Below are 26,706 nucleotides of genomic sequence, written 5' to 3'. Positions count from 1 at the left end.
ATTATATTTCACAAGTGTCAATACTAGCAACGGAAAATATCATGTCGGCCGTTTTTATGTGTGATAACAGAACCTAAATCGAGGTAAGGCTAGGCCTAACCTGTTTTCGGCGGCTACGATATTTCTTCTCACGACCTATCGCAAAATCAAAATGAAAAATTCATCCGCATTTAATTTCAGTCTTATTTTACATTTTTTTCATGTTTAGGAATGTCTAAATTCAGTTAAACTAGCAATTCCGTATTATATTTATAAATCTTTATAACATTATACAAAAATTAGATTTTTCTTAAAAACTGAAATTTTGCCGGGAATGGGGCTTTAATAACAATGATTCATTCTATATATACTACTATAATCTTGTCAATCGTGATAATCACTAAATAACAATTGTACTTTACAGTAATCTAGACTAATTTTGATCATGTGGGCATATTTGTTTCTCATACAATACTCAGTAGTAGCTTGTTTGCACTCTGTTCAAACAAATGTGAAAATGTTATCTGATCAACTGATTTGCAATGATATCATCACTGACATTACATCTAGCAAAAGTAATAAAATGTGAGTTTTATATTCAGGGCGTAACTGTTTGCAGTGGCAGCACCAAAATGGGTTGGAGTGAGGGTGGGGGACACATTTGTGTGCACCTGGATGTGTGACACTGTCTGCTGAGTGGGTATTAATTTAAAAATCCATTGCGAATGCCCTGTCCCTTTGTATTCTCCATGAAATCGGATCAGCCAACGACAACTGAACAGGTGAAGGATTAAGGACAGAAATAAATTAGCATTTACAATAATCAAATTTAATTAAAAGCAAAGAATATGACCACAAGCATAACATAAGTGTTAAAATTGCTGCTACGGTAGCCAAGGTCAACATATTGTAATCAGTATTCATTTATTTCACATGGGAAATCTACACAATACAGTATATTGTCGTTATTATATGAATGAATGGAGAAAAAAATATTAATACTATAATATGCCTAGGCCTATATAGCCTATATTTATGTATTTGACATTTGTAGTTTTCCATCATGATTGCAGAAAATGAGAGAATAGCCAAAATCCTATCACCTGCACTTACCATATACCAGGGTCCAGGAGTTGTTATTTAGACAAGCACCTAAGCTATCAAAATAAATCCAAGTTTTTATTCCAGTACACCGTACCGGTTAGTTAGGTCCTCTAGGTAGGCCTAAAGTAGTAGGCCTAGTAGTACTAGTAGTATTAGTAATAATAATAAGCAAGGCCCTTCTTAGCCTACCCAACCCAGGGCAAGGCCTAGTCAACTCACTCAATATTGCTTTCCGCCTTGAAACATGTGGTTCTTCGGTGTAAACCCACTCAAAATCGTCTCTAGATACGGTACCGCCCATCTCAAATCAAAGATACACCACTGAACTCTGCACAAACCTCAAATAAAAGGATTATAATACCAGTCTGGCCTAAGTCTACCCTGCAGCCTGGATCTATTGTATCGCACCGGCTCACGCGCATGGGAATTTAGGATTGGCACAATCATGCATCATCCGATCGTGTCATTGGTTATACGTCACAAAAGCCACGGACACGCTTCGATGGAGAATAAAAATTATTTTGTAAGAATTTTTGTAAAATTATGTATTGTAAGTATCCATGTGTCCAAAAAAAGGGGAATTGTTTATCCATTTTAATTTTGTCTGGAATCGTTTTTGAAGTAACTCCAAAGAAGTGATCAAATCAATCGTGATTCTGTAATTCGAACTTCTATTAATACGTTCATCTTCAGCCTGAGGAGAAAAACAGTTTTATTCCAATCACTTTTCCCACTAGGGCGCGCCACGGTCAAATTTGAAATAATAATAATAATAAAAAGTCCAGTTCATTCTTGCTCAGATCATCACTTCACATTCAGATTTTTCTTTTCAGTCTGGAATGGCTGCCCACACCCATCCTCCGTCCCGTCGGGGGAGGAAATCCCTTTTGTTTTGGGTGAAGTAAGTTCTGAGCACCTCAGACCACGGCCATTTTTCTATTAAGGGGTAGATATCAGGGATGTCCAAAAGGGGCATGCCCCTGGAACTTTTTTTGTTTTGGTGACCAAATAATTTCTTTTTCTTTCTTTTTTTAACTTCCCAAAAGAGTGGGGGGCCCTGTCAAGCCTTTCCCAGCCGGCCCGCGCCCCTTAATCTTTTTTTTTCAAAATATACAAAACAGTTGAGAGGAACGAAAATTATATTCAAATTTAAGTAAAGTCTGAGAATGCGATTTCCAGTCATCTAGAGGTGCCATAAGCCTATAATTATACATTTTTTTAACCAGCTTATTCTCATTGGAGAGAATGTTAACTTTTTCGTCGGGTAAAAACGTCAGAGGAAATAAATTTTCTCCGAATCTCTGTTTCCCATAGAATGGCCCAGCAGAGACACGAATATTCTTGTCGGGGGAATACCGTATGACACTTGAGCAATTTCGGAAAAACAAGGCTTTTTTCCTGACGTAAAGTAAAAACATTGCAGTGACAAGGAATGAATTTCCCTTGAATCGAGAGAGTAAACGACAAATTTCTTTGTGTTCCCATCTCATACCACCGTCGGTGAAAAACATGGTAGAAGATTCGTCAGTGGGGCTGGTGGTGATATTTTCAGGACATGCACCAAGTGAATTTCCCATACAATCAGGAGAGACAGCAGCCCAAAATGAGCTGCAAGTTATACTGCCACCCGTTCGTCTACGTTCTTTAATTTATATAGAGGGAAGTAGGCCTATTATTATTTAAACATAAACATTTTAACAATTAAATACTACACTTTTGTAAGCCGATATGTAATTCTATGTTCTACAGATAACATGACTAAATAAAATTGTTGTCATGTAAGCCAATATATGTTTTACACACAGGCCTAATTATGTGTAGTGTTGCCGTTTTTTTTTTGAATTTATGGTTTATTACAATACAGGTAAAAAAAACCACCAGTGGCCAAACAGATCGTTTTAATTAATTGTAGGCTATAAAAAAATACAAGGGGGAAGGAAAGTTGGAGCTCTCGTGTTTCGTAGGCTTATTAAAGACAATTTAATAGGATGATTGAGACGCATATTTATGTTGTTGCAGCTCAATGTTGTTTTTTTCCCAATAATTATGTCAATTATCATTTCCCATAAAAAAGAAGCGCCATGATGTGATTAATAGTAGTATTGGAAACATTCCAAGCCAGGGATGATATCCCCGCCCGCCCCCATATTAAGAAAAACTTTTCCACGAAACGATTAAAAACATATCTTTAACACTGTGTATGCAACCAACCCTACCACCACCGAGAGGTCTGGGACAAAACAATTTAAAATAATGAGTATTTGGGAAAAATTTATTTTGACTGGCATTCACATTGTCAATAATTATGTACTACATTGTGGCAACTGTATATTAGTTGTCACACATAAGTGGCCTCCATTTTGAGACCCCTCTTCAAAGAACCAAATAATAATCTTCATTCTTTAAACACAAATTTAACGATTAGAGATCGAGTCCAGAGATCACCCGAATTTTTGTCAAAAGGTGGTCTCAAATTAGAGGGCGAACTATTATGCATTTTTTTTGTCAAAATAATAAAATTATTATATTACTGTACTGTACCTTCGTTCGTTAACTTAATTGCGAAGGTTTGTGTTTCATTTTTATCTTTTATCGTTGTTTAATAAATTTCTTTGGATCAAATTGCCTGATTGGGTTTATATTATTGTCTTCATTGTGGATCCTTCTTAGGTAGGTGAGATCATCCACTCTTATCATGTCTCTAAATCGTCCTAACATGACAGGTCCATGGCCCGAACTAGCCATCAATTTTTTCCCCAACCCGCTTCACAAACTTTTTTGGGGGAATGAGTGCGCACCCATAGATAAGCCACTGCCGCCAGGGGCGGATACAGAATTTAGCAAAAGAGGGGGGGGGGGGAGAGGCAACAAAGTAAAGATGGACCAGGCAAGGTACGAAGCACCAAGGGCATGGGCGGATGCAGTCTGCCAGAAAAAAGGGGAGGGGTGTAATCTGCGACCGAAGCGAGCAGCCTTAGGCATCTGGTGGTGGTCGAAGGGGGCGAAACCCCCTTGAAGCCCAGCACAGGAAATAAAGAGTATGCAATGTAACCATCTAATTTATTTTAAAATCCTCATTCTTGAAAGTGAAATTCTATATTTTGGAAATTTTGCATTGCTTCCCCCTCTGGCGCCACCACTGTTTGACAACATGCAAAGGCTCATAAATGTACACCATTTCAAAAGACACATTTCACTTCTAGAAAACATGTTTCTCAGCAACATTGAACATAAAAATCACAAAATCAGCAAAAAGGAAAACTAATATCCAAAATCTGTTAAAAAAAGTCGTCAAACAACAAAATCCGCTACTGTATATTAACATTGAGTAATGGATAGCACTCTTCTAGGGTGTTTTTGGTAGGAGTAGAACACTGTGGGTGTAATTTTTTCTTTGCGAAAAAATAGAGGGGGGGGGGGAGACGTACGCTGTTGTATTTCTCTGAATATATTTTTAAATGTTTGTATTGATCTTTTATTATTTTAACAATTTAAAAAATGTTATGATCTGGATGTTAATGTATTTTTCTGGTTTACGTCAGTGCTCGTTTTTATGAATTGTGAATGTTATTGTTGACTTTTGTACTGGGCCCTGTGGGAGAACAGTAGATATGCTACTGAAAAGGTTTTCCCAGTATAAAGAATAAAGAAATAAAAAAAAAAATAAATAAATTAAAAAAATCATTTCATTATTTTCGAATTGTACGACTTTGTGGCAAAACCACTAATAAGGGGAAAATTTTGAATTTTAGGTTAGTGTTCTGTATGCCGCCCTCTATAATTTCACCCACATAACTCATTTCTATTTAATTACACTGGCTGAAAATTAATGATTCCATAGGACTAGTGAAAAGGGCTGTAAGTTAGTGTAAACTTATTTTCTTGGATACTATTTACTGGAAGAATTAAGCATTTCTTTGATAATTTTAAATGAGCGAATTTTTTTTAATTGCTTTTTATTTTCTATTACCGTACATTTGGCTCTCAATAGAAAATGTGAAAGAATTTTTCTTATCCAATTAATATGAGACGCGCATCAACATCATCGTTGCCCACATCATCATCACCATCATCGTCATTATCATTGTTGCCATTAATGAAAGGATGAACTTATTACTCTAGGAACAGTTTTGTGTGAATTCAGTGGTCAAAAATTGAAATTACACAGAAGACAAACTGTATAATCGAATCTTTATTAACACTGATACAATTGTGATTGAAACACTGGATTCATGATGGATATTTTGACATGGTTGAGCCATATGTTAAGGTAAAACTGACAAAAGCTTAGCTAGGAATTTCAATATACTGTACTCTATGTACAAACATGTCACAGAAAAAAAAACTCTCTAAACATACAATAGAGATGTCAGAGTATACCATCACAGCCTGTTTTACTTTTTTTATTTATTTTTTTATTTTACAGTCAATGTTACAACATCTTGATCGATATGCAAAGTTCTGTCCAGACTATCAAATTTCTTTTTACAAAAAACTTCTGTATGACCATATTTAGTCATGATGTGCCTATATATGGTCATGATGTGATGTCATCATGACCATATTTAGTCATGATGTACCTATATATGGTCATGATGTGATGTCTTCATGACCATGTCACATGTTTTTATCAAATAAAATCTGAGTCTGGACAGAACCTAATATTGATTGACGTAACCAAATGACATGCTAATCACATGCAAATGACATGCCAATCACATGCAAATGACATGCTAATCATGATGAATATAGAATTTATTAAACTGAAGTTTTACTCGATTAAATCATATTTTTTTCATTTTTCTTAATCAATTCAGAATTTTGTTTGGCTCAATTCAGAATTTGGCAAATATAGTCCCGACCGAGTAGTCTCCAACGTTCTGCTAATATCTGAGAAACATCTTATTTTTGCCAATGTTTTCAAAGACTAGGACGTCTTCATAATGAGCCAATGAGAACCAAATACAGAACAGTGGGACTTTTACTGTTATTTGATTGGTCAGTCGAGAAATCGATCAAAACACTGCACACATAAATTCCAGATGATCTTATTAATAATCGTCTGGAAAAAAGTTGTCAATAATGACAATAAGACATTTTTATGAGAAAAAAACTAGTTACATAACATACAGAATATTGATGAAATACAATACTTAGTATTTGAATGATATTGAATACCATAGCATCTGACAGTTTCAAAAAATTAAAAACCTTCAAAAACAATGGACATATTAAAAAAATTATTTCTACCTTCTAGCATTCCGTGTTACAATTTCACAACACCATCCAATTATGAAAGACGACATTTAATTATCTAAAGCTATCAGGTTACAAGTAATCATCGTGTTGCTTAGTGACTAATATGATTAACGTGTCAAAATGTTTGGTCCCCGGCAACAAAACTCATTTGTTTGTGTCATTTCCGTTAGAGACATTAACTAAATGGTCTTCAAAGACATTAATTCATTTATTAAATCTACAGCTTTGTTTACATTGTCAAGCTTTATGAATAAATACATGTGAATAGCCCATATATGGGTGTGATATGACATCATCACATCCATATATGGATGTGATATGACATCATCATGTCCATATATGGATGTGATATGACATAATCATGCCCATATATGGGTGTGGTATGACAACACCATGCCATATATGGATGTGATATGACATGTCCATATATGGGTGTGATATGGCACCATCATGGCCATATATGGGCAGATCACAAATATTTGTCACAGAAAACATGTAGATTTGATAAATTTAACATGATGGCTACCACTTAGAATGGCCCATGTTAAATCATAGGAGATTTTGCAGCCTCAAACTTTATGAAGGGATAACAAATTTATAAACAATGTAATATTTTTTAGTAATAGATCTTCTTTGCACTATCACAAATGTTCCTGTTGACCCAATCGCAAAGCAAATTTAATTCAAAGTACAAAAGGCTTATGTTGTTTACCAGAATGCTAATAGTGGGGTGCACAGTTTGACTGTATAATGCAAGTTTATTCATAGCGTGCACTCAACATGTTAAAGCATTAACCAAAAATTTAGATTTGACATTGTAATTCCACCCATTAAAATTACTACTTTGATAGAATCTTGATCGTTGTGATCAGAGTTGAATATATTTATTCAGATATTTTACAGTCTTGAAAATTGATTACGGCTCTGTGGAATGCTAAGTGCATTAAATTACACTACGTTACTTAATATTATGTTTAAACTTCTACTATCAATACTAGTATATAATTATCATTTACATCAATTTTATAAGTATTTAAAAAACAGACTACTGTAATTCCGTAACATTTATATATTTAAATTTGATTACGATATGTACATTCAATATTGATCTAGAGTACTATGTATTACTGGTGTTAGTCATTGGATCTATCAGCTGTTAATAACCAATCATATAACAGCTTCTATCCGCTGTTGTTTTTGACCAATCATATCAGTTGTTCTTAATAACCAATTATATCACACACAGCTTCGTAAATCACTACCCATTCAGATTATATTATTTCAATTTTTTAAAATAGCAACCAAAAATTGGTCACCTAATACCAATTCTTGGTGCAGACATTGCTTTAATGAAAACACTTCACTTTAAAGCCATGGATCACAGATGGTTAATTTGCCCTAAAAGCTTTTTTATTTTCCAAGTTCACCCTGTAATGGACTTATGAACTTGAAATTTAATCAGTTCTCCAAATTCTCTTTTATAAGTTCTTTATTTTAGATTTTGGTGTACATAGTTTTATATGTGCAAACCTATGGTAGGGCAAATTGTCCAAATGTGGGGGGGGGTGACATTAGGTACCTTATGGATGGTGGAAAGCAGAGGAATATAAAGGGCTATGTCTGTGTTGGGTGCAGGCTGAGGGGTAGAGGGATAAGCAACAGGGATAGCAACATGAGTACGCGAGAGTGGGGTGATGTTAAGTTCAAGCTCAAGAGGAAAAGTAACACAGCATAAAACATCATCTTCTATAGCACATAAAGTCTTCATTTGTTCTTATAATACTGCTACTGTACCTATATGGCCTGGTTGAACAAATCCTAAGCTACAATAAACGAAATAACTGTCTCTTATACACATCTAGATGTGTATAAGCATATAATATACATACACATACATATGTATATATATGTATATATATATATATATATATATAAATTTATGCATGTACATGTATATAAACATATGTATATATACATATATATATCTATATACATATACTTATATACATGGATATAATATACCATATACATAAATCAAATATTAACTTGTTGTTTTTGGCAAAACATATATTAATTATTTAAGCCATTGCTTATTTTAACAGTGTTTAGTAATTTCAACATCACAGCATTAAAAACTAATGTATACTGGATCTTGGATCCAAGTTTTTAAAAAGTAAAATACTTTGGCTTCAATAAATACACAGGTATTTGGCAATATTTGGTAATCAATGCTACCCAAATTTAGTAGCCAAAATTCTGAAATTTATTGGCTGTTTGATTTTTTTTTGATAGATTTTGAAATATTGATCGTTAGTTAATAAACTTGGGATTTACTTATTACTTTACTTATACTTGTAATAATTTTTTTAATCTTTTTTTTTTTATAAAGTTTTACATTTTTTCTTTGATATTCAAAATTGTTTCAATTATGTTGATTAAACCATTTTGAAACTGAAGTAGAAAATTTTAGCACAAAACACAACATTTGAAACAGTTCTGTCACTAGAGGGCAGTCTTCATTCTTTTAGTGTTACTGTTTTCTTATTATATCCTTTGCTCTCTTGTCTGCCAATTCTATTCGAGCATTGTTGGATGCGGCCTAGAAAATATCAACAGAAAATTCAGTAAGTATGGTTATGTAACAAAAAGACATGAAAAATATAAAGAATCAAAATGCACAGAAAATTTACTACATCAAGTAAAATAAAACATGAAGAAATAATTATGTAGTATCAACCTTCCTGAAATAAGCAGACACTAGCGCTAAGTAGACACAGAGAGCAGCCTACTTCTTGAGACTTGCTTTAAAACGACAAGTATGTTGAAAATAAAACCATATAGAAATAGGAAAATATAGATTAATAGCATGCAAAATATACATCAAAAATATCGATAAATCATGCACTTATAGATGATACAAACATGAACATTGTGAATGGTTGGAGTTTCATTCTTCTACAGGAATAGTTGTATAAACAATCAGGATGTAGGGAGAATGAAGAAATGTTTTTCATCACATTGGCGGTGGAAATAATTTGAAAGTTTATTATTCTATAATCATTCTATTAAAATTAAAAAATAATCAACCTATTTGAGGATAACACTTGAAAACAAAAATATATGGCTTAAAAGGCTGTAGTTTGGATAATAAAGGTTAAAATATTAAATATTCAAAGCTTTCACTGGTATATATTATCACAAAATCAAATGCAAAACAAAATTTTTGTCTATCTTAAACTAAAATGTCAAAGCATCTTAAAGCAACTTTAGACTATCAGACTAGCTCAAACTTAATCTATATACATATATACTGTATCTATAAATATACAATACAACGCACTATTTCCACGAACTACACAAGAACAAAAGATACAGCGTTTAAAATTGATCGTTAAGCATGTTAACTGACATTAGGTACCTTATGGATGGTGGAAAGCAGAGGAATATAAAGGGCTATGTCTGTGTTGGGTGCAGGCTGAGGGGTAGAGGGATAAGCAACAGGGATAGCAACATGAGTACGCGAGAGTGGGGTGATGTTAAGTTCAAGCTCAAGAGGAAAAGTAACACAGCATAAAACATCATCTTCTATAGCACATAAAGTCTTCATTTGTTCTTATAATACTGCTACTGTACCTATATGGCCTGGTTGAACAAATCCTAAGCTACAATAAACGAAATAATGTACAACCAGGCTTATAATCTTTAAAAGGACTATCAACTAAAATGTTAACAGCTAAACATATGAAATTTTATATATTATTTACACTTACATTGTACCCAAATAAAGAGACATATTAACTGAATTTAACTTAAATGTTGGTAGGCTAGTTGGAATGAATGAATTAAGAAATGATGGGGAAAACCCAATTCCAGAGAACAGAAATTGGATTTTATAGAGACAAAATACACCTAGGTAGGAAATAGTTTCTTAATTATCTATCACCACTTTTTAAAACAATAAATAAAGAAAATACAATAAATAATACAATAAACAAAATCATAAGAAATAATAATACAAGAGTAGCCATGTTAGACATAGTATACAGCAATAATCAAATGTTTAGTCTATAAAAACACTCCCTCACATATTTTTCACTGACGTAAATCGTAAATGTGACATGTTCCCATGAACCTATGAACTAAGTTGCAGGTTGACATTTCGAGAAAATCAACGTCAGGCCCAAAAATATTATTTATGAGATTCCGACTGAAGTTTCTTCATTAAAAATATTTCATGTGAAGAAATTTTGACATTTGGAAGCTACGAGTTTTGCTTCAATTTTTATAACCTGCCTTTAGATGTTTAGGTAATGTTTGGTATGCATGTTAAACCACTCATGTGTAGCCATGCATATGCATCATAAACACTTTAAGGATGTTAGTAATGCTAATACTGTATCATATAATTGCCTACCTATATGTTAAAGATGTTCTTAACCCAAAATTTGTTTTATATATATCAAGCTGACTAAACAGAGAACGTGATAATTAAACCAATTAAATTTTCAAAAAAAAGTAAGTTTTTGTGGGAGCATGCCACAAATACATTTGATTAAATATTAATTAAAATAGACAAGTTCACACAAAGGGACTAAATAAATATAGATTTTTTAAAAGAAAAAAGTTAAAGTTAGATAAATTATATGGACTTAAAAACTCTTTATATGATGGGATGACATTATGGATGTCATAGGATATGGTTATTTAGAGGATATGGGATGGTTAATCAAGGAGAGCTAATGCTTGACAAATGTTCAAACTGTATTCCCTATGTTTGCTTAACCTTCCCCTTCCTCTGTAATTACCCCTAATAAGATGGTGAATACGGCACCGAATAGAATTAAAGAAAATACCCCTGCAGCCAAAGGAGCATTCACCTAAAACTTTTAATTTTTCGCTGGAATGCTCTATCAATTAAAATAATATTGCACAATTTGACAAGATTGTTTTAAAGGTGGGCGTGAAATGATAGTATAGGAATGTAACACCACACTGAAAGCATTATACCACATTATGTTTACAACTGGAAGGCAACACAAATAAACATAAATATGTATTGAATCTTGTACTTCTCTGTTCTAAAAGACCATTTCAAGAACAACCATATAGTAAACTATGTGCACTATTAGGATATGATGATCCTCAAAGTATAAATAGAATTACCTATGTCCTATTGCAAGATATCTGCTCTTTTAAACTACGATAACACTATTTAGATGGAGGGGGGAATCTGGTGCACAGGCTAAGTCAAAAGGTGGCTATTCTAGATTTAACCAAACTCAGTTCCAATGTAATTGTGGTGTGTGTTGTACATAACAAATTACACATTTCTTGAAAGGTGTAAATTGTTCATTGGCAGGAATAAATTTCAAAAATAATTCTAACTTTATACAGTAGATTTTTGCTTCTGTTCTAGTACATACAGTATTATTAATTTTTCTTCTATGTACGGTAATATAACATAGGAAATATCACACGTTGAATTACCACTAAATGCTACACATATTGGAACTGAGTATGTTGGGGTTCTACAAGGCCTTGCTATAAGTTAGTTCAAATCAAATATATAATGCGACATTATTCTTGATGCATGGTCACTTGACCAATATGTATTTTCGTTGACACTTGTTGTGTTGCAAAGCTTGGGTAATTAGCCTTTCATTTTTGAAGCGGCATTCTATTTAAGTAGCTTAGCTGCTCTTTCATTGGCCACCGATATGCGGCCCACGTTCGATTGCGCCTGTTGACGGTAACGATGAGAGGAAGCAGAGAAAAGAGAAAAACATTTGAAATGTAAGGTTAGTGTAAAGCAAAAAAAAAAACTGTTAAAACTGGAAAACTATTTTCTCAATTATTGTGAAAGATTATTATGTCAAAAAAACCCATGTTTCTCACCACCTACTGAATCTGTTCTTTAGGATCAAACACTTGATAAATAATGAAAAGCTATTTTGTATCATAGCAAAATCATAACAAACACAACTTGAGAAACCCATCCATTACGGAGAAATAAATATCTAAGAAATATAAGTGAAGCAATATTTATTGCTTTCCAACAGAGACTTTAAAAAAGAAGGAAACTAAAAATATCATGAAACATAATAAAAACATTAGAACATATCAAAATCCAGAAACATAAAAACCCACAAATAAATTAAACATGGGAAATTGGTCAGTACTGAACTTTCTTGTCAACTAGTAGATGAAAAAAATATACTGTTTGTATTAACTATGCAGATCCACAAATTGACTGCTGACTTAGCTTACGGATATTTGTAAAAACCCTGTAGATCAGTGACGATTGATTTGTTTCCCTTTGATCTTGGTATTTTGGTTGTAAACTAAATTTATCCTTTCAATCTATTGTTTTCAATGCACTTCTATTTTGGTCTTTCCAGATTTTAACACCGACAACACATATCTTAAAATTATAATGCTTAGTATTCAATCAATTTTTATTTAGCATCATTAATTTATTTCATTGAATTTTCTGCATTTATTTATGTATATCATTAATTATGTGTTCATATTATGAGCACAGAATATAATCTACAATATGATAACATTTATCTCAACATGTGTCAAAATTTAGAAAAAAAAATGTTTCAGACGTCATGGATACGGCATCAATATCAACACTTTTTTCACTCGACAAAATACTGTTTTATAAATCTGTCACTTTTAAAGGTCAAGTTTATAAATGAAGTTGATTAGAAAAGGGGGTTGGATGTCACAATCACTAAGAAAATTTAATTTTGTTGCATGCTAAATTTAGCATGGAGAGAAATTATTAGAAAGTATATGCTACATATATCATCACTTGTGTGAAATTGTGTGAGAATTCAATTCTGTGTAATGATATCCATTTTTGACAAGTATCTGTCTAACTGCATTTCTTTCACTTAATTTTATTTAAAAAATTGATCTTATTATCACTAGTGATCAAGTAGTGGGAAGGGGTATCTTCACTAGTGATCAAGTAATGGGAAGGGGATTTTTGTTTGGTGTGCCAAATATCCATTGGGATGGGGAGATATTGTTAGCAGAGACAAAATTTCTATGGGAATGAGAACATTTTAATTTAAGTCACAGTCTAAAGTGATATGTTATAGAATGAAGAATATATAAAAAGATTAAGGGGAGAGGAGAATATTTATTTCAATGAAGCAATAAACAGGGAGTAAGATATATCCGACTGGCTGTCTCAAACCTACTGTCAGTCTAAATGTTAACAACTCAAAACATATATTTTTCTTGTCACGATAAACTGATAAGGAATGTTTTTATTAGACTGTTCAAAGTTAATGCTTTTTTTTTTATGTTTGTTGAAGGTCAAGCTGATTAGTTTAAAATTACCATAGTTACCTGTGTCAATTCCCTTTTTTAGTAGGTGTGTGAGCAGATCTAATACATCATGCGTTACTACACAGCGATTCAATAGGGAGCTCAGTATCAATGCAAGCAGCCTTCACATGTTGGCCTAAAGTTTGACAGTATTTATGCAGGCTCATGTTATTTTATTGCGGAACTATTGAGATCTGACACTTTAATGGATTAATTACAGATAAGAACAGGCCACAAAAAGGCAGACTAATGATATGTAAAGACAAGATAGAAATGTAAATGATACATTCCAAAAAGAAGGATCCTAGTATCTTCGCAAAGGATCTTTTATATAATTGATGCTGAGTACTGATTCATGATTTTAAATCAGCAAAATAAAGTACAATTACGATTATGGATATTTCTTGAATAATGCAAATGAGGTGATGACAGGAAAACTGAAGGCGCAGATCAAAAAATGATTCATTTATTTTTATTTTATTTTTTTTTAAATTTTATTAAATATTTCTTTTTTTTTTATTCAGTTTTCAATTTTAATGATCTTAGGTATTGTTGTCTATATTGTGAATATTTTGTCAACATCTTTTTCTTATTGTTTTCATATACTTTGTATGTAAAATGCCAAAAGTTCTAGAATTAATTCAAATTTTTGTTAGTATTCTCTTTGTTTACCCCCCTTATATTATTGAAAATGTGTGTTTTTGATTTGCTGAAAAATGGTAAGGTAAATATCAGCTGTTGTCCTTTGGAAATTACGCGGAAATATTTTCTTTGCCAATTAACAAAGGCAACTACGATATTGTTCCTATACTCTTTGCATAGAACCTGAAATTAGCTAACAATCAATTTAAAGATTTTTTTTATATAAAGATCAATTAAATTAGCAAAAATTGAATCATTTGTACTTGTGTCTCACAGAAACATAATAATATTTAAGCTTAAATTGAAGTTTTTTTTTTTCCTTCCTATACTTTTAATCAATATTATTAAAACCATTTTAATATTAATTTGCAGAGTAGTAGTTTGTGTCATGTGTCTATCAAAATTCAATAATTTGAAGTGTCTTTAATACATGACCCTGAATGGGTGAACACATTTATATCGATAACGTAGTTATCAAAATAAATAAGGGAGGCCAAATTAGATTAGAATCAGGTTGAATAGAGTGGGCGCTACAAGAATTAATCGATCGAACCTCATAAAGTAATAATCGAATTTCATTGTATTTATTTTGGAATAATTAATTTAATTTTTCTACTATATGTGAGAAAATTTCATAGAGTAAATTCACCTTTAATATAATAATAATGTGTTTGGATTTGCTTGGAACTTATAATGACTTAAAGCAGCATTCAATGAGTTCTTATTATGATTCAGCCAACCATAGGTTTGAGGGCCCAGGATGACTAAACAGGCATTAAAATTTGGATCATCTTAAAAATAATGTGAATGTATAAGGACTGCAGTGTATATATTACAGTGGGAACCTTACCTTAGTGTTAATGCGGTCGATTTGCTGATTCTGTCCCGAGATCTCATTTTGCATATCAAGGGCCATATGGCGTAGATTTCCCACTAAGGAATGCACTTGCCCAATGTTCTCGTCCATTTCATCTTCTCGGGCATCATGAGTTATCCTGTAACATGTCAAAATAAGAATCATCAATTCAAGTTATTTACTAATTCAAATTCTCAAAAAATATCAATTAAAAACACTGCCAATGAAGGGAATGGCTACCTAACAGGTAAAATACACCTCTGAAACAGCATAGCAGGTTATTAATCTGGATTTTTTTTTTCGGTGTGAATAATAATACATACATTACAGCATTTATATAGCTTTATTTCATGAAGATCAGAGCGCTCAAAGCTTATTCAGTAACTTTCTTCTCCCCTAGGTCTCCTCGTGTCTGAGCTGCCCGGTAAACCGGTATCAGCCAATCTCATCCGTCCACAAGAGGGGCTGTGTAGACCAGTACACCAGGGTAACCCCATACTCGTCTCAAAAGATGTACTGGGTTCTTCATAGTGCACATGGGCCAATTGTGTACAATGGACGTATGGTTTATTATCCTTATTCGAAAAGACTTGTTCCACCTGCAGAACCATAGGTGAGCTTGCTGTTCAAACCAGTGCCGATATTATGGCTATAGGTTGTGCTTCCCCAGCCTGAACTGCTCAGCCTGAATACAGTTCAAGTGGGGTCCATCGGATGGTGAACTGGAAAAAACACTGTAAGTGAACATGGCATTTGTGATTAAAATAAAGTATTTATCACCATCATCAGAATTATTTGTTTGTTTTTATATCAAATCCAAAAACAAATACATAAAAATACAAAAACCACTGGATTCAGGACGACCTAATTAATCCAAAACTGATGGATAGTTTCCATTGGGGTATAGAACATTGCTTAAATTTGTGGGTCCTATGGAAGCTAGTTGAGACACTGACAACTACAACTAATGCATTCCTACAGGAGGATATCATGGATGGTAGCAGATTGTTTACTTTGTGATATAAGATGAGTTAGCCGTGCAGGCGTCCCGGTCATCTCCCACACGCATTGGTTGACCACCTGCTGCCCCGTCACTGTCAGCATTCCATGTTTTCTTGTAGTCCTCACCGCCTTCAAAGTTGAAGATTCTAAGCACAAGAAGAATGAATGATAATAATGAAAGACATGCAATTCTTATTTTTACAGATTAAAAAATATTAGAGTATAACTCCCATGAGTTAAAACCCTGTCAGGGCCTTCCGGCGAAGGTCCTAAGTGTTCTCAAATTAAGTAAATGATGTCATCACTCGGGCTATTACTTTTTCCATGGGCAAGTACAAAGTCCACAGCATGCCTCAAGACCGGCAAGATTCTCCTCCGCTTCTTTCATGTCGGCGTTAATCTGTTCCATCCCCTCCTCGATTCGGTCCAGTTGTTCTAGAAAGAATACAGAAACCATGTCACTGTGGTTCAAAAAACGAAAAACAAATTTGTGCTCTCAATCCAGATTATTTATCTTGTAAAATCAACATGGAGTTAGTATTAAGAAGGAAAATATATGATGAATTACTGTATCGTCATATTATAGTAAGACACAATAAAGGTTGTTTTCATTAAGTATTGTTATAAACATCTCTATCCAAGGTAAAGTAACCAAACTAAACATGTTTAAATCAAGCTAGTATTATGTATCTTATTTAGGCTAATATTTTTTTTATGAGGAAGAAATCCATGTTTGCCTTTAATTCCCAGAAATTTAATATTATTTAATCTATTTCAATATAAAATCTGACAAACAAATTGACTTTTCAATGAATTTGGATTTAAAGGGTTTTGCCTTAACCGTGTAAACAGAGACTGTGATCGATTAAACCAATTTAAATTTTAACTCATTTTATTATTCCTTTCTCAATTATACTCCATGTTGTAGCTTACATAATATTATTCCTCCTCAAAGTACATTTTAAATCAGCTTAGTACCACAGGCTAGGTTTCTATAGCAATCATTAACATTCTTCGTTTCTGCTAATTTAACTGTCAAACCTTATTATACTTTTCTGTTTACAATTTCATGACAAAATACAAAACGATAGAGAATAAACTGTCCATGCAACACAACGGTTTCTTCATTCTAGGGCTACAAACCTCAAACAATTCTAAAAATTCTAAGTCAAATAACATCTCAAAAAACAAGATCAATTGAATAAAGAAAACGAACTGCATATGTACAAGCAAAATAACATAAAATATAAAAACTTGTCATTCATTGCTTGCAACAATAATTATGGTATATCAAAAATATCAAGGTGATCCTTGTGTAAACAATTGTTAAATATAACGATTTTGAAAAACTGGAAAATGAAGAGAAAGGGTGTGAGAATAGATACAGGGTTTCAAAACAATTTAAACAAAGACAAAAACAGTTAAGTTAATCCGTTGTTAGAAATACAGTGTTAAGTTGTGATAAAGCAGTAATGAAGTAGTAAATTTAGAAAAATAGTAATTACAATAAAAATTCGTAATAAATATTAAAATATGGTTAAACATAGACACCTGAATCAAATCACTATCATCATCTTTTATACAAATTCTAATTGAACAGATTATATATGTGTTTCATCATAGATACATAATCTTCAAATCATTCACTTTAAAATAATAATGATGCCGGAATTAAAAGGCACGTACTAATTGGGGACATCTATGCCTTAACCCTAATGATCTAAAAGTACTCAACTTAACCAAATTGCTAACTCACAAATCAACTGGCCAAGAAGTGAATGGGGATCCAACAACAGAGGCTATGAAAAGGCACACAATGCAACTTATATAAAACTCCACCATTTTCTTATTTAGGCTGATGCTATAGGCTTTATAGTTTCATAGTTTTTCTCATCTTTTTCCTTCATTTCATGTTCATTTCAATTGTAATTTCTCTTCACTTCTAAGTTTCAACATATCTTTCTTTCTGTACTAACAATATTAATTGACACTGTATTTTCCATGTTGCTTCTACCTCCTTTGCCCTATATCAAGAAAAACCCTATGAGCAAAATTGTACACAGAAAATTAGCTATCAAATCTAGGTGCTGAATTAACACTGAAACTAGGACTGAAATAGAAATTTATGCTTTGAGGAAATTTCCTTATGTTTTTGAAGTGAATTTCTACCATGGAATGCATGAATTATTTATCATTATTAATTGAGTCTGATCACACAGCTAAGTCAAGTGTCAGTTTTTTTAGTTTATACGTGTGTGAACATGCCATTTGAAAAAGCACTAATCCAGTTGGGAAAAGTAATATAATTTTTCTAATATCATTTGCAAAAAATGGTGACTTTATGTAGATAGCTGGAATTTAGAAAAACAGCAATTACACTTGACAACTGTTATATTGTCTGAAATAAATGTTATATTGTCTGGCTAATGTGGAACTGTAGAACTTGTTTTGCAGCCACCAGGCCACCTAAAATGTGAAGCAAATATTAATTATAAAGAGCCAGGCTTAGGTCTCCAGTCAAGTCTCGCCAATAACAAAATAAAATGTTAATGGTAAAAATAGCTCCACCCATTTTGTAAAATTCAAATGCATAAGAGTAATTTATTTATAAAAATCTTCTTAACAACATTAAAATACCATACTTCTTAAGTAAAAAAAATGGTACAGCTAGAGAGATACATATAGGTAATAAGGTATTATTATTATTATTATTATTATTATTCTTTGTTTTCAGATTTTGTGTCATTCGATTTTGAGAAACACAGTTTATTTTTAGTATGGAACTGGGAGAAGTAAAACAAAGGATGATACTGTATGGAATCATTGTTGCCAAGATGCTGATCGAAGAAGGCATCAGATGCCGTTACATTGCGGAGATTATTACTTTCATAATCTTTATTATCTTCATGATGGCAGACATATAATATTATTATCTTTATAGCAGTCTTAAAATCATGTATTATTACTATCCTTCCTATGGAGATTCTATTTTATAATAGTCATTACCAAGCATAACGATAGTCTTATTTATCCTTATTTTTGCCGCCTTATTATCATTCCCATTTTATACTCTCTAATTATGATCTCAACAGTCTTATTATGATCCATATTTTTTTTGTATCTGAGTATTGCCTTTCTGACGGTAGTCTTAATTATCCTTATTGTATCTATTTTATAGTAGGCCTAGTTATTTCTATGCAGGTAATGTAATGCAATTAAATTTGGTATAAATGCATAAACAGTGCCTTAGGTTGTTAACATATATAACAAAAGACAACAGAATAAAATAAAGATTGGAACAACACAATTAATATGGTAGTATTCCATTCATAAAGCCATTTTGATCATCATCATTTTGGTGTCTTACAATATCCTTTCTAGGGCAGTGTTATTTTGAAATTATGGTCTATTTCCACAACATTATATTTTAAATAATTGATAAAAATAATAAATTAATACATACTGTACTTACTATTTTAGTTAAGATTGTATTCAGCTTTTTGACATAAATTTATTACTTAATGCAGGGCTAGAAGAGGGTTGTCAACATATCAAGGTGCCATAGCAGTAGAACCTATAGTTTACATTACTACTGGCTAAATTCACCAATGTACAATGTATTTACTATTTATTATTATTATTATTATTATTATTATTATTATTATTATTATTTTTAAGTATTTGATTTTTATATACATATCTATTTTGATTATTTTTATATTTTATTGCATTTTGACATCATTAAAATGTCTCCCTTTATTCTATCATTATCTATGTTGCCCTTCTCGATCCCTCAAATCAAGCAGTCATCAATAACGTTGCAATTAACAAAGAGCACATCGACCTGTCATTTTAACAATTGGTGTCATCAATCCAACGATAAAGTTCCTAGGGACATAACAAGTGTTTGCATTACCAAGATGAGAGTAGGCCAAGTAGGCAGGGCTAAAAGTTGATATATTACTGTCTGAAGACTGACACTTACGGAGAGTGTGATCAAATTCAAATGACTGTGTTCCTTATATACAATCATGTAAATGAGTGGTTAGATCAAGTAATAAATAACCAAACAGAAATTGCAAATTAGAAGGAATTTGAAAAGGAAATAGCATATTAGGGGGACGTATACAAAAAAATATGTTAAAAGTGGTAAGAAATTAACAAAACAGAAAACAATATGTACTTTAATTTTACAGAAATTGGAAAAGATTTACTAATATTAAATACTAATATTAGTAAGAATTGGTCTTACTCTGGAAAATAAACATCATTTGCATAATACTGTCTCTGATATCAACACTTTGTTATATCTATTAGCTAATTTTCTTTTAATGCAGATTGATTTTTTAAAGAAAGCATTGAATTAATTCTCTATACAAACATTTAATGAAATTCATCACAATAGCTTCAAGGGAAAATTACTGCTTATTCAGTAAGGGAAAGGGAAAGAGGGTGGAGTTTGGCCGGACAAAATGAACTAATCTAACCCTATCTGTAGCTTGCACGTCAATCTGCACCACTTCTAATCAATAATGTAAACATAGACAATATTAAGACATGGAGAAACCTAATAACAGGTTAAATGGTAAATATATCACAATTACTTAATTCATCACAAACATAATCACCACCGGTCATACCACAATATAACACATACAAAATAATCACCAGGTGAAAAATATACTGAAAGACTCAATAAGATACACTGATAAAAACTATGTAAACCATAAAATTTTTAAATATACATTATTAGATATTGAAAAAGATATGAAGTAGTAACAATGGATGACCATGGAATGATAAAGAAAAAATACTAGCCACTATCATAAATGAATAATGATTATATATTGACCATTATAATAATAATGATAATGAAAAACATGATTACGAAATGCAAATGAATTTATGGTTGCAATGAGAATAATGAATGGAACTAATGATAGAAATATTTATATGATTGATAACAATGATAATGATAGTTATAGTAGAAACTATAGGAAAAGAAAGAACAATAATTTAGGGATAAAAATAGTGTTGAAATGAAAAAAGTGATATTAATGATAGTTATGATTGTAAAAACTAATCTGGGAAAAAAAATAATAGGTATGATGAAAAGAAATAATTTAGGAATTGTCTGGAAGAATAATGATGAAAATTTGATTGATGATGGCAAGTATATCAATTATGATAGTAAGAATAATGGTTTATGGTAAGAATGCCAGTTTGATGGTAAGAAAATATCAGTTTTGATGGTAAGAAAATATCAGTTTTGATGGTAAGAACAGCTATTTCTATAGTAAGAATGCCAGTTGGATGGTAAGAATATCAGTTATGATGGTACAAAATTAAGTGTTTTTTATGGTAAGAATAATAGTTTGATGGTACAAACAAGTTTATGACATTAAGAATATCACATTTGATGTAAGATTACCAATTATGATAGTAAGAATATAAGTTATAATGGTAAGAATATTATAGTTAAAATGTCAGTAATGATGGTAATTATACTACATGGTGAAAAATAAGGTATCATGAATACTAGTTTGAAAATTGAAAAAAAAAAAAAAAAAATTTCATAAAATATCTTTGCAATTGTTTCTATTCTCAACACTCCACCATCCTCTTTTTGAATAACTACTAATCACAGATGTAAATCTATTCACATGTAGAAATGTACATTACATTTTGGTAACTTAATGAGATCTTTGAAATGTTACACATTAAAAAGCTATTCTACAGAATTAATAACATTTACGAGATAAAAACGTTAATGGATTTTAGAGATGATTTCAGAAAATAGAAAGACAGAAAATATCTAAACTAGCTAAATGCTAATAAAATACTACGTAAATATTTGATATTCTTACAAAACATTTAAAATTGACAATAACAATAATGAGAAATAAATTTAGAAAATGAAGCCAAAGTGAAGATATTAAAACAGAAAACTAATCTAAATCAGTTTGAACGTTAACGGTTAGAATTTTATATTTGAAATTTACAATTTAGTAACTGTGAATCTACAGAAAATATTACATTAAAAATAAAGATGAACACTTTAATGTAATTTAGAGACACAAATGATAAGATAGAAGACATTATCCAAATAAGATGGAACATCATGATTACCTTTACAACATAAACTTTATCTTATGTAACTTAGAAATGAAGATATTTAGACAGTAAACTATTATCTAAGTTTGTTTGATGATCATGATTACAATTTTAGAAAATAATATCAAAATATGAAGATGAATTTGTTAACCTCCATTTACTTTAAAACTTTGCAGTATAACTTCTACCATTCCAGAGTTACTTCTATGTTACTGTTAACATTCTATTTGAAAAAGTTATCCCCGCAAAATAAAATAAATTTATATAATACAATCTTGATTCCCAAAGGAATTTGCTCAATCTAAATGAATTTAAATTTGCTACAAAACTATTGCACTGTATCTGGCTGAATATGGGCAACTTGCAGACCATCTTCCTTAATCTGCGCCTAGTTTGAGCATTTAAGTACATACAGTAGTTAACAGGAAATATGTCATTTCTGCTATATTTGCGTACTTTCCACATCTGTAATTTAAACTGTAGTGACTAAACCAATGCCTTTATACTATATCCAAGGACCAACGAATACACTACAACATCCTATCAATTTCAAGCATGTAATATTCTTTTAATGAATCTATGATTGAAAATCAATTTTGTGTTAAAACCAGTTTCAAATATACAGCATTTGATTTGAAAGACTGTCTTTCAATTCAAAACCATTCGAGCGTAGACGGTAGGTAATGAGTTGAATTCAGGGCTCGAACACAATATCGTAAAAATTTTCTATCGTAGATATCAACGTCTGCTTCCGATAGCCAGAAGGATAATGTATTACAGTTTCCTCTAGTATGCCGCCACTTTATAACGCTTAACAGTTTAGTAAAACGGGAGTTAACACTAAATGCAAATTTAGGAGATGGGATGGAGTGCGGGTATTTGGGCGCATTATAACACAAGACTAATTTATGTTAATCTAAATGTTAGTAAGCACAAACCATCAAATTTGACACTAAAAACTACTCAAACAAGGAGATTTGAAGGAATGATTTTGAAAAAGGCACAAAACAAAACAAATGCAAATTCTATTTCTAGCTAGAAACGGATTCGAAGCGTTCAAACGTAAACAGGATTTCACGTTAAGTCGCAGAAAAATCATAAATATCTATAAAGGAATTCCCCACGGAAACAGTTGCTATAACACTAAATCATTAAATTCCAAGTGAAAAAAATACATTGGCGGAAAAATTGCAAGTTATCAGCAGTTATTTGGGAATTTGATGTTTTAGGAAAGGGGTGGAAAAGGAAAGTTATATTAGTTAAGAACTAGTATTAGTTAATACATTGTTTGTTTTTGTTGTTATATTATACTGAAGGCCCTAAAATGATCAATAGTTGGTAGAATTAACCTAAACAAAACATTGGTTAAATAAAAAATTAATAAAATAACTAACTTTGGAAAAACATACCAATTTTTAGATTTTAAGTACTAAGTGTGGATATTTTATAGACTTTTACATCAACAGTCTGTACAGCATAAGATCACAAATTATCATAATTTTAACCCAGGATTGGAATCTTTTTAATTGTCACCAACAGAACAATTGTGACCAAAAGAAGAGATTAGTGTCTAAGTGAAAGTGCGAGGGACAGAAAGCTAACTGTCATATAACTGTCATATATAATGTGTAAAACACCTGTTAACATTATACAACAACCACATTAAAATAATAGAAAATGTCTTCACAGTTTAGACAAGTTTAAAAGTAACAAGTTGATAACTGCTCTTCATAAAGTTCATGCATTTTATTTGAAAAGATAGTATTGAGAAATATTGGAACTACAATATTTTATTTTAAACATAAATTAAAACATCCTAATATCTGATCTGTGATTGGTTGCTGCAAGTAACATAATATGAATATTCAGTCGAGAAACACATGCTTACTAGTATACAGTGTTCTCAAGTTGTAAGCTTCAAAGCTTATAATCTAGGAGAATTTTGAAGTGACAAAATATTAGCACCATTATCTTTTCAGAAAATAATTAGTACAAGTACAAGTACAAGTTTTACTCTTTTGTTAAGGAATCAGATATTAAAGCGTCTGACAAGCAAAAACGTAAATACTGTTTTTTTTTGTTTTTTTTTTTATCTATGTAGGACGCAGGACATTTTAAACATAACAGTGTAATACACAACATTTGCCTTATAATAATCTAGTAAAAAAGAATAGCCAAGTATACAAGGAAACAGATATCAAATTAGCAATCTGAGTGATCTTAATTTTTGTGATAATCTGGTCATATTGAGGTCGAAAACTGGTCTTTTAAACATCAGAAGCAAGCGTATATTTCAATTTGAGTAAAATGCTTTTTTTTTGTACAAAATTCATATTTAGAGGTTATTGAATATTAATATATTTTAAAAGGTATGGTAATGAATTTTCAAATTAGCATTTTGTTTGCTTTCATGAATATAAAACAAGCAACACCAACTATTTGACCACATATCCAAGAAATCCAGAAAGCAAGCAGCATTTTGCAATCAGCTACTAAAAATCTCTGAAGAAAACAATTTCAATTTACATATTTTTGAAACTTTGGATGTTTCGTTAATTAAATGGTGTTAAAATGAATTTAGTAATTTGCATTTTGTTTGCTTTCCTGAATACAAAACGAGCAAAAACAACCATTCGACCACATTTCCAGAAATTCCAGTAACTGCTGTTTATACATACTAGCTACTTAATACAGACTATGTACAGTAAATTAGTTGGTTAAATAAGACATAGAAAAGGGTTGTATAGGTTCACCACCTCCTTGTTCATCCAACATAACAAGGGTGTTGAGGCCCGAATCCTTCGCCTGTGTTTTGCGATGAAAAGTGAAACAAAACAAAGAGAAAAGAAAATGTCAAATGTGGCAATGTTCATGCATAATTATGGTAGACCGCAAGTACACTCATTGGTTGAAAGTAACAAAGGTAACTATACCCCCGCAGTAAAAAATTTAATCAATAGTATTAAAAAGATCTTTTGTAAGACAACGTAAACAGGGTAAATTATTCATTGAATGATGTGTTAAACAGAAAACCAATATCTACAGGTAAAAGAAAAAAAAAAACATGCATAAACTGAGAACAAACATATTCAGGAAAAGGGGAAAAAAACACATGCAAGAGCAAATGAAGAATATAGAATAGTTATCAATGAAATAAGAAAAATAAAAATAGGGTTGCAGTGGATTGTATATGAATGGGAAATGCGTGGATAGATAAATCAATTTTGGGTTTGAAGATAGAAAATGCGTCATGATGAGAAGGGTTACAGAACAGAAAAATCTGCATTCATGAATAATACAGGTGTAGGCTAATATAAACTTTGACCTAACTGAATCTGATACTAAATCTTAATCTCTACTAATACCATTTGGATTAACTTAATTATTCATCTCATACTTGAATCTATAATGCTAATAATAATTTTTTAAAAAAATTTAAATCTCTGAAACCAGAATTTAAACCATCAGTCCCTTAATGATACAAATCAAATCTGAAGAAAATATCGTGTCAAAAGTCATAGGATGTTATCTTGATAAATCTAGATTGTTACTTAAGAGATAATCTATAGATAATCTATTATTAAATTACTGTATCTATAAAATTGCCACAATATTCTTTTACAAGATTTCACATCACAGATACTGTACTTATCTGAATATATACCCTGGGGTGTTTATTGTTGAGAAGGGTTTTGTGGAGCATTTATTTGAAGGAGGCGTTTATTTGAGGGAGGGGTTATCATTTTGGTATAAAATAATTATGTATACACAAATAAACAGCCCATAATTAACATAACAATGTGTTATTGCATGATCATACAGACTTAATATGCCAACCAGGGTAAGAAAAAATGTAATTTTACTGGAGTACAACATTAATAGAATGTATTGAGAATGATGTTCCTCTTAGATTTGTTTACAGCCATTATTTTGGGGTGGGGGAGGGAGAACGATTATTCCAGGGAAAAAATAAATGCCCGGAGTGCTTATTCGAGGGAGGCATATTTTCCAAATTACGCTCTCGAGGGGGAGTTAATTCGAGGGGGAATTTATTCAAAGCAGGGTTTTTATTTGAATGAATACAGTACTTTAAAGATTATCAACCATTATCTTATTTAAAAGTGAAAACTGATAAAGTATTATCAATATTGGTGGTCATGCAATTTAGACTATTGATTTTAAATATGATGTTACTAAGTCTTCAATCTGAGTGATCAATTCACAAATTTTACTATTATTAATTGTAATTATAAGGATCACCAGTATCTTAATGATTTGTTTTACGTTGATTATTATTGGGCTAACATAATTATTCGATAAATATTATCAGATACAATTACGATACAAACATACACACACATTGACCACCAAGTGTTACATATAAAATATCTATATATATGTACATA

At 31.5% G+C, this 26,706-nt stretch overlaps 2 protein-coding genes across 5 annotated transcripts in view; both read right to left on the bottom strand.

Moving 5' to 3' along the window:
• LOC117111658 (sphingolipid delta(4)-desaturase DES1-like) overlaps positions 1 to 1,516 on the bottom strand; it is a 7,304-nt gene extending 5,788 nt beyond the window's left edge. The window contains exon 1 of the mRNA XM_033254631.1: positions 1,303 to 1,516. Coding sequence (XP_033110522.1) covers positions 1,303 to 1,384 — 82 coding nt within the window. The 5' untranslated portion in view covers positions 1,385 to 1,516. The remainder of the gene's footprint in view (positions 1 to 1,302) is intronic.
• Positions 1,517 to 8,629: 7,113 nt separating this feature from the next.
• Positions 8,630 to 26,706, bottom strand: part of LOC117111697 (synaptosomal-associated protein 25-like) — a 37,693-nt gene continuing 19,616 nt past the window's right edge. Inside the window, exons 3-7 of one of the 4 annotated variants that reach the window (XM_033254688.1) lie at positions 25,057 to 25,105; positions 16,504 to 16,621; positions 16,198 to 16,332; positions 15,179 to 15,323; positions 8,630 to 12,082 (exon numbers count right to left, since the gene is read on the bottom strand). In XM_033254688.1, coding sequence (XP_033110579.1) covers positions 12,020 to 12,082; positions 15,179 to 15,323; positions 16,198 to 16,332; positions 16,504 to 16,621; positions 25,057 to 25,105 — 510 coding nt within the window. In that variant the 3' untranslated portion in view covers positions 8,630 to 12,019. The remainder of the gene's footprint in view (positions 12,083 to 15,178; positions 15,324 to 16,197; positions 16,333 to 16,503; positions 16,622 to 25,056; positions 25,106 to 26,706) is intronic. The other 3 variants (XM_033254686.1, XM_033254687.1, XM_033254685.1) reach the window with 3 other exon arrangements.

This window comes from Anneissia japonica, unplaced genomic scaffold (assembly GCF_011630105.1).
Source record: "Anneissia japonica isolate Jap-2015-1 unplaced genomic scaffold, ASM1163010v1 scaffold287923_len1623670_cov205, whole genome shotgun sequence".
Taxonomy (NCBI): domain Eukaryota; kingdom Metazoa; phylum Echinodermata; class Crinoidea; order Comatulida; family Comatulidae; genus Anneissia; species Anneissia japonica.
This window is presented reverse-complemented; position numbering and strand designations above follow the sequence as displayed.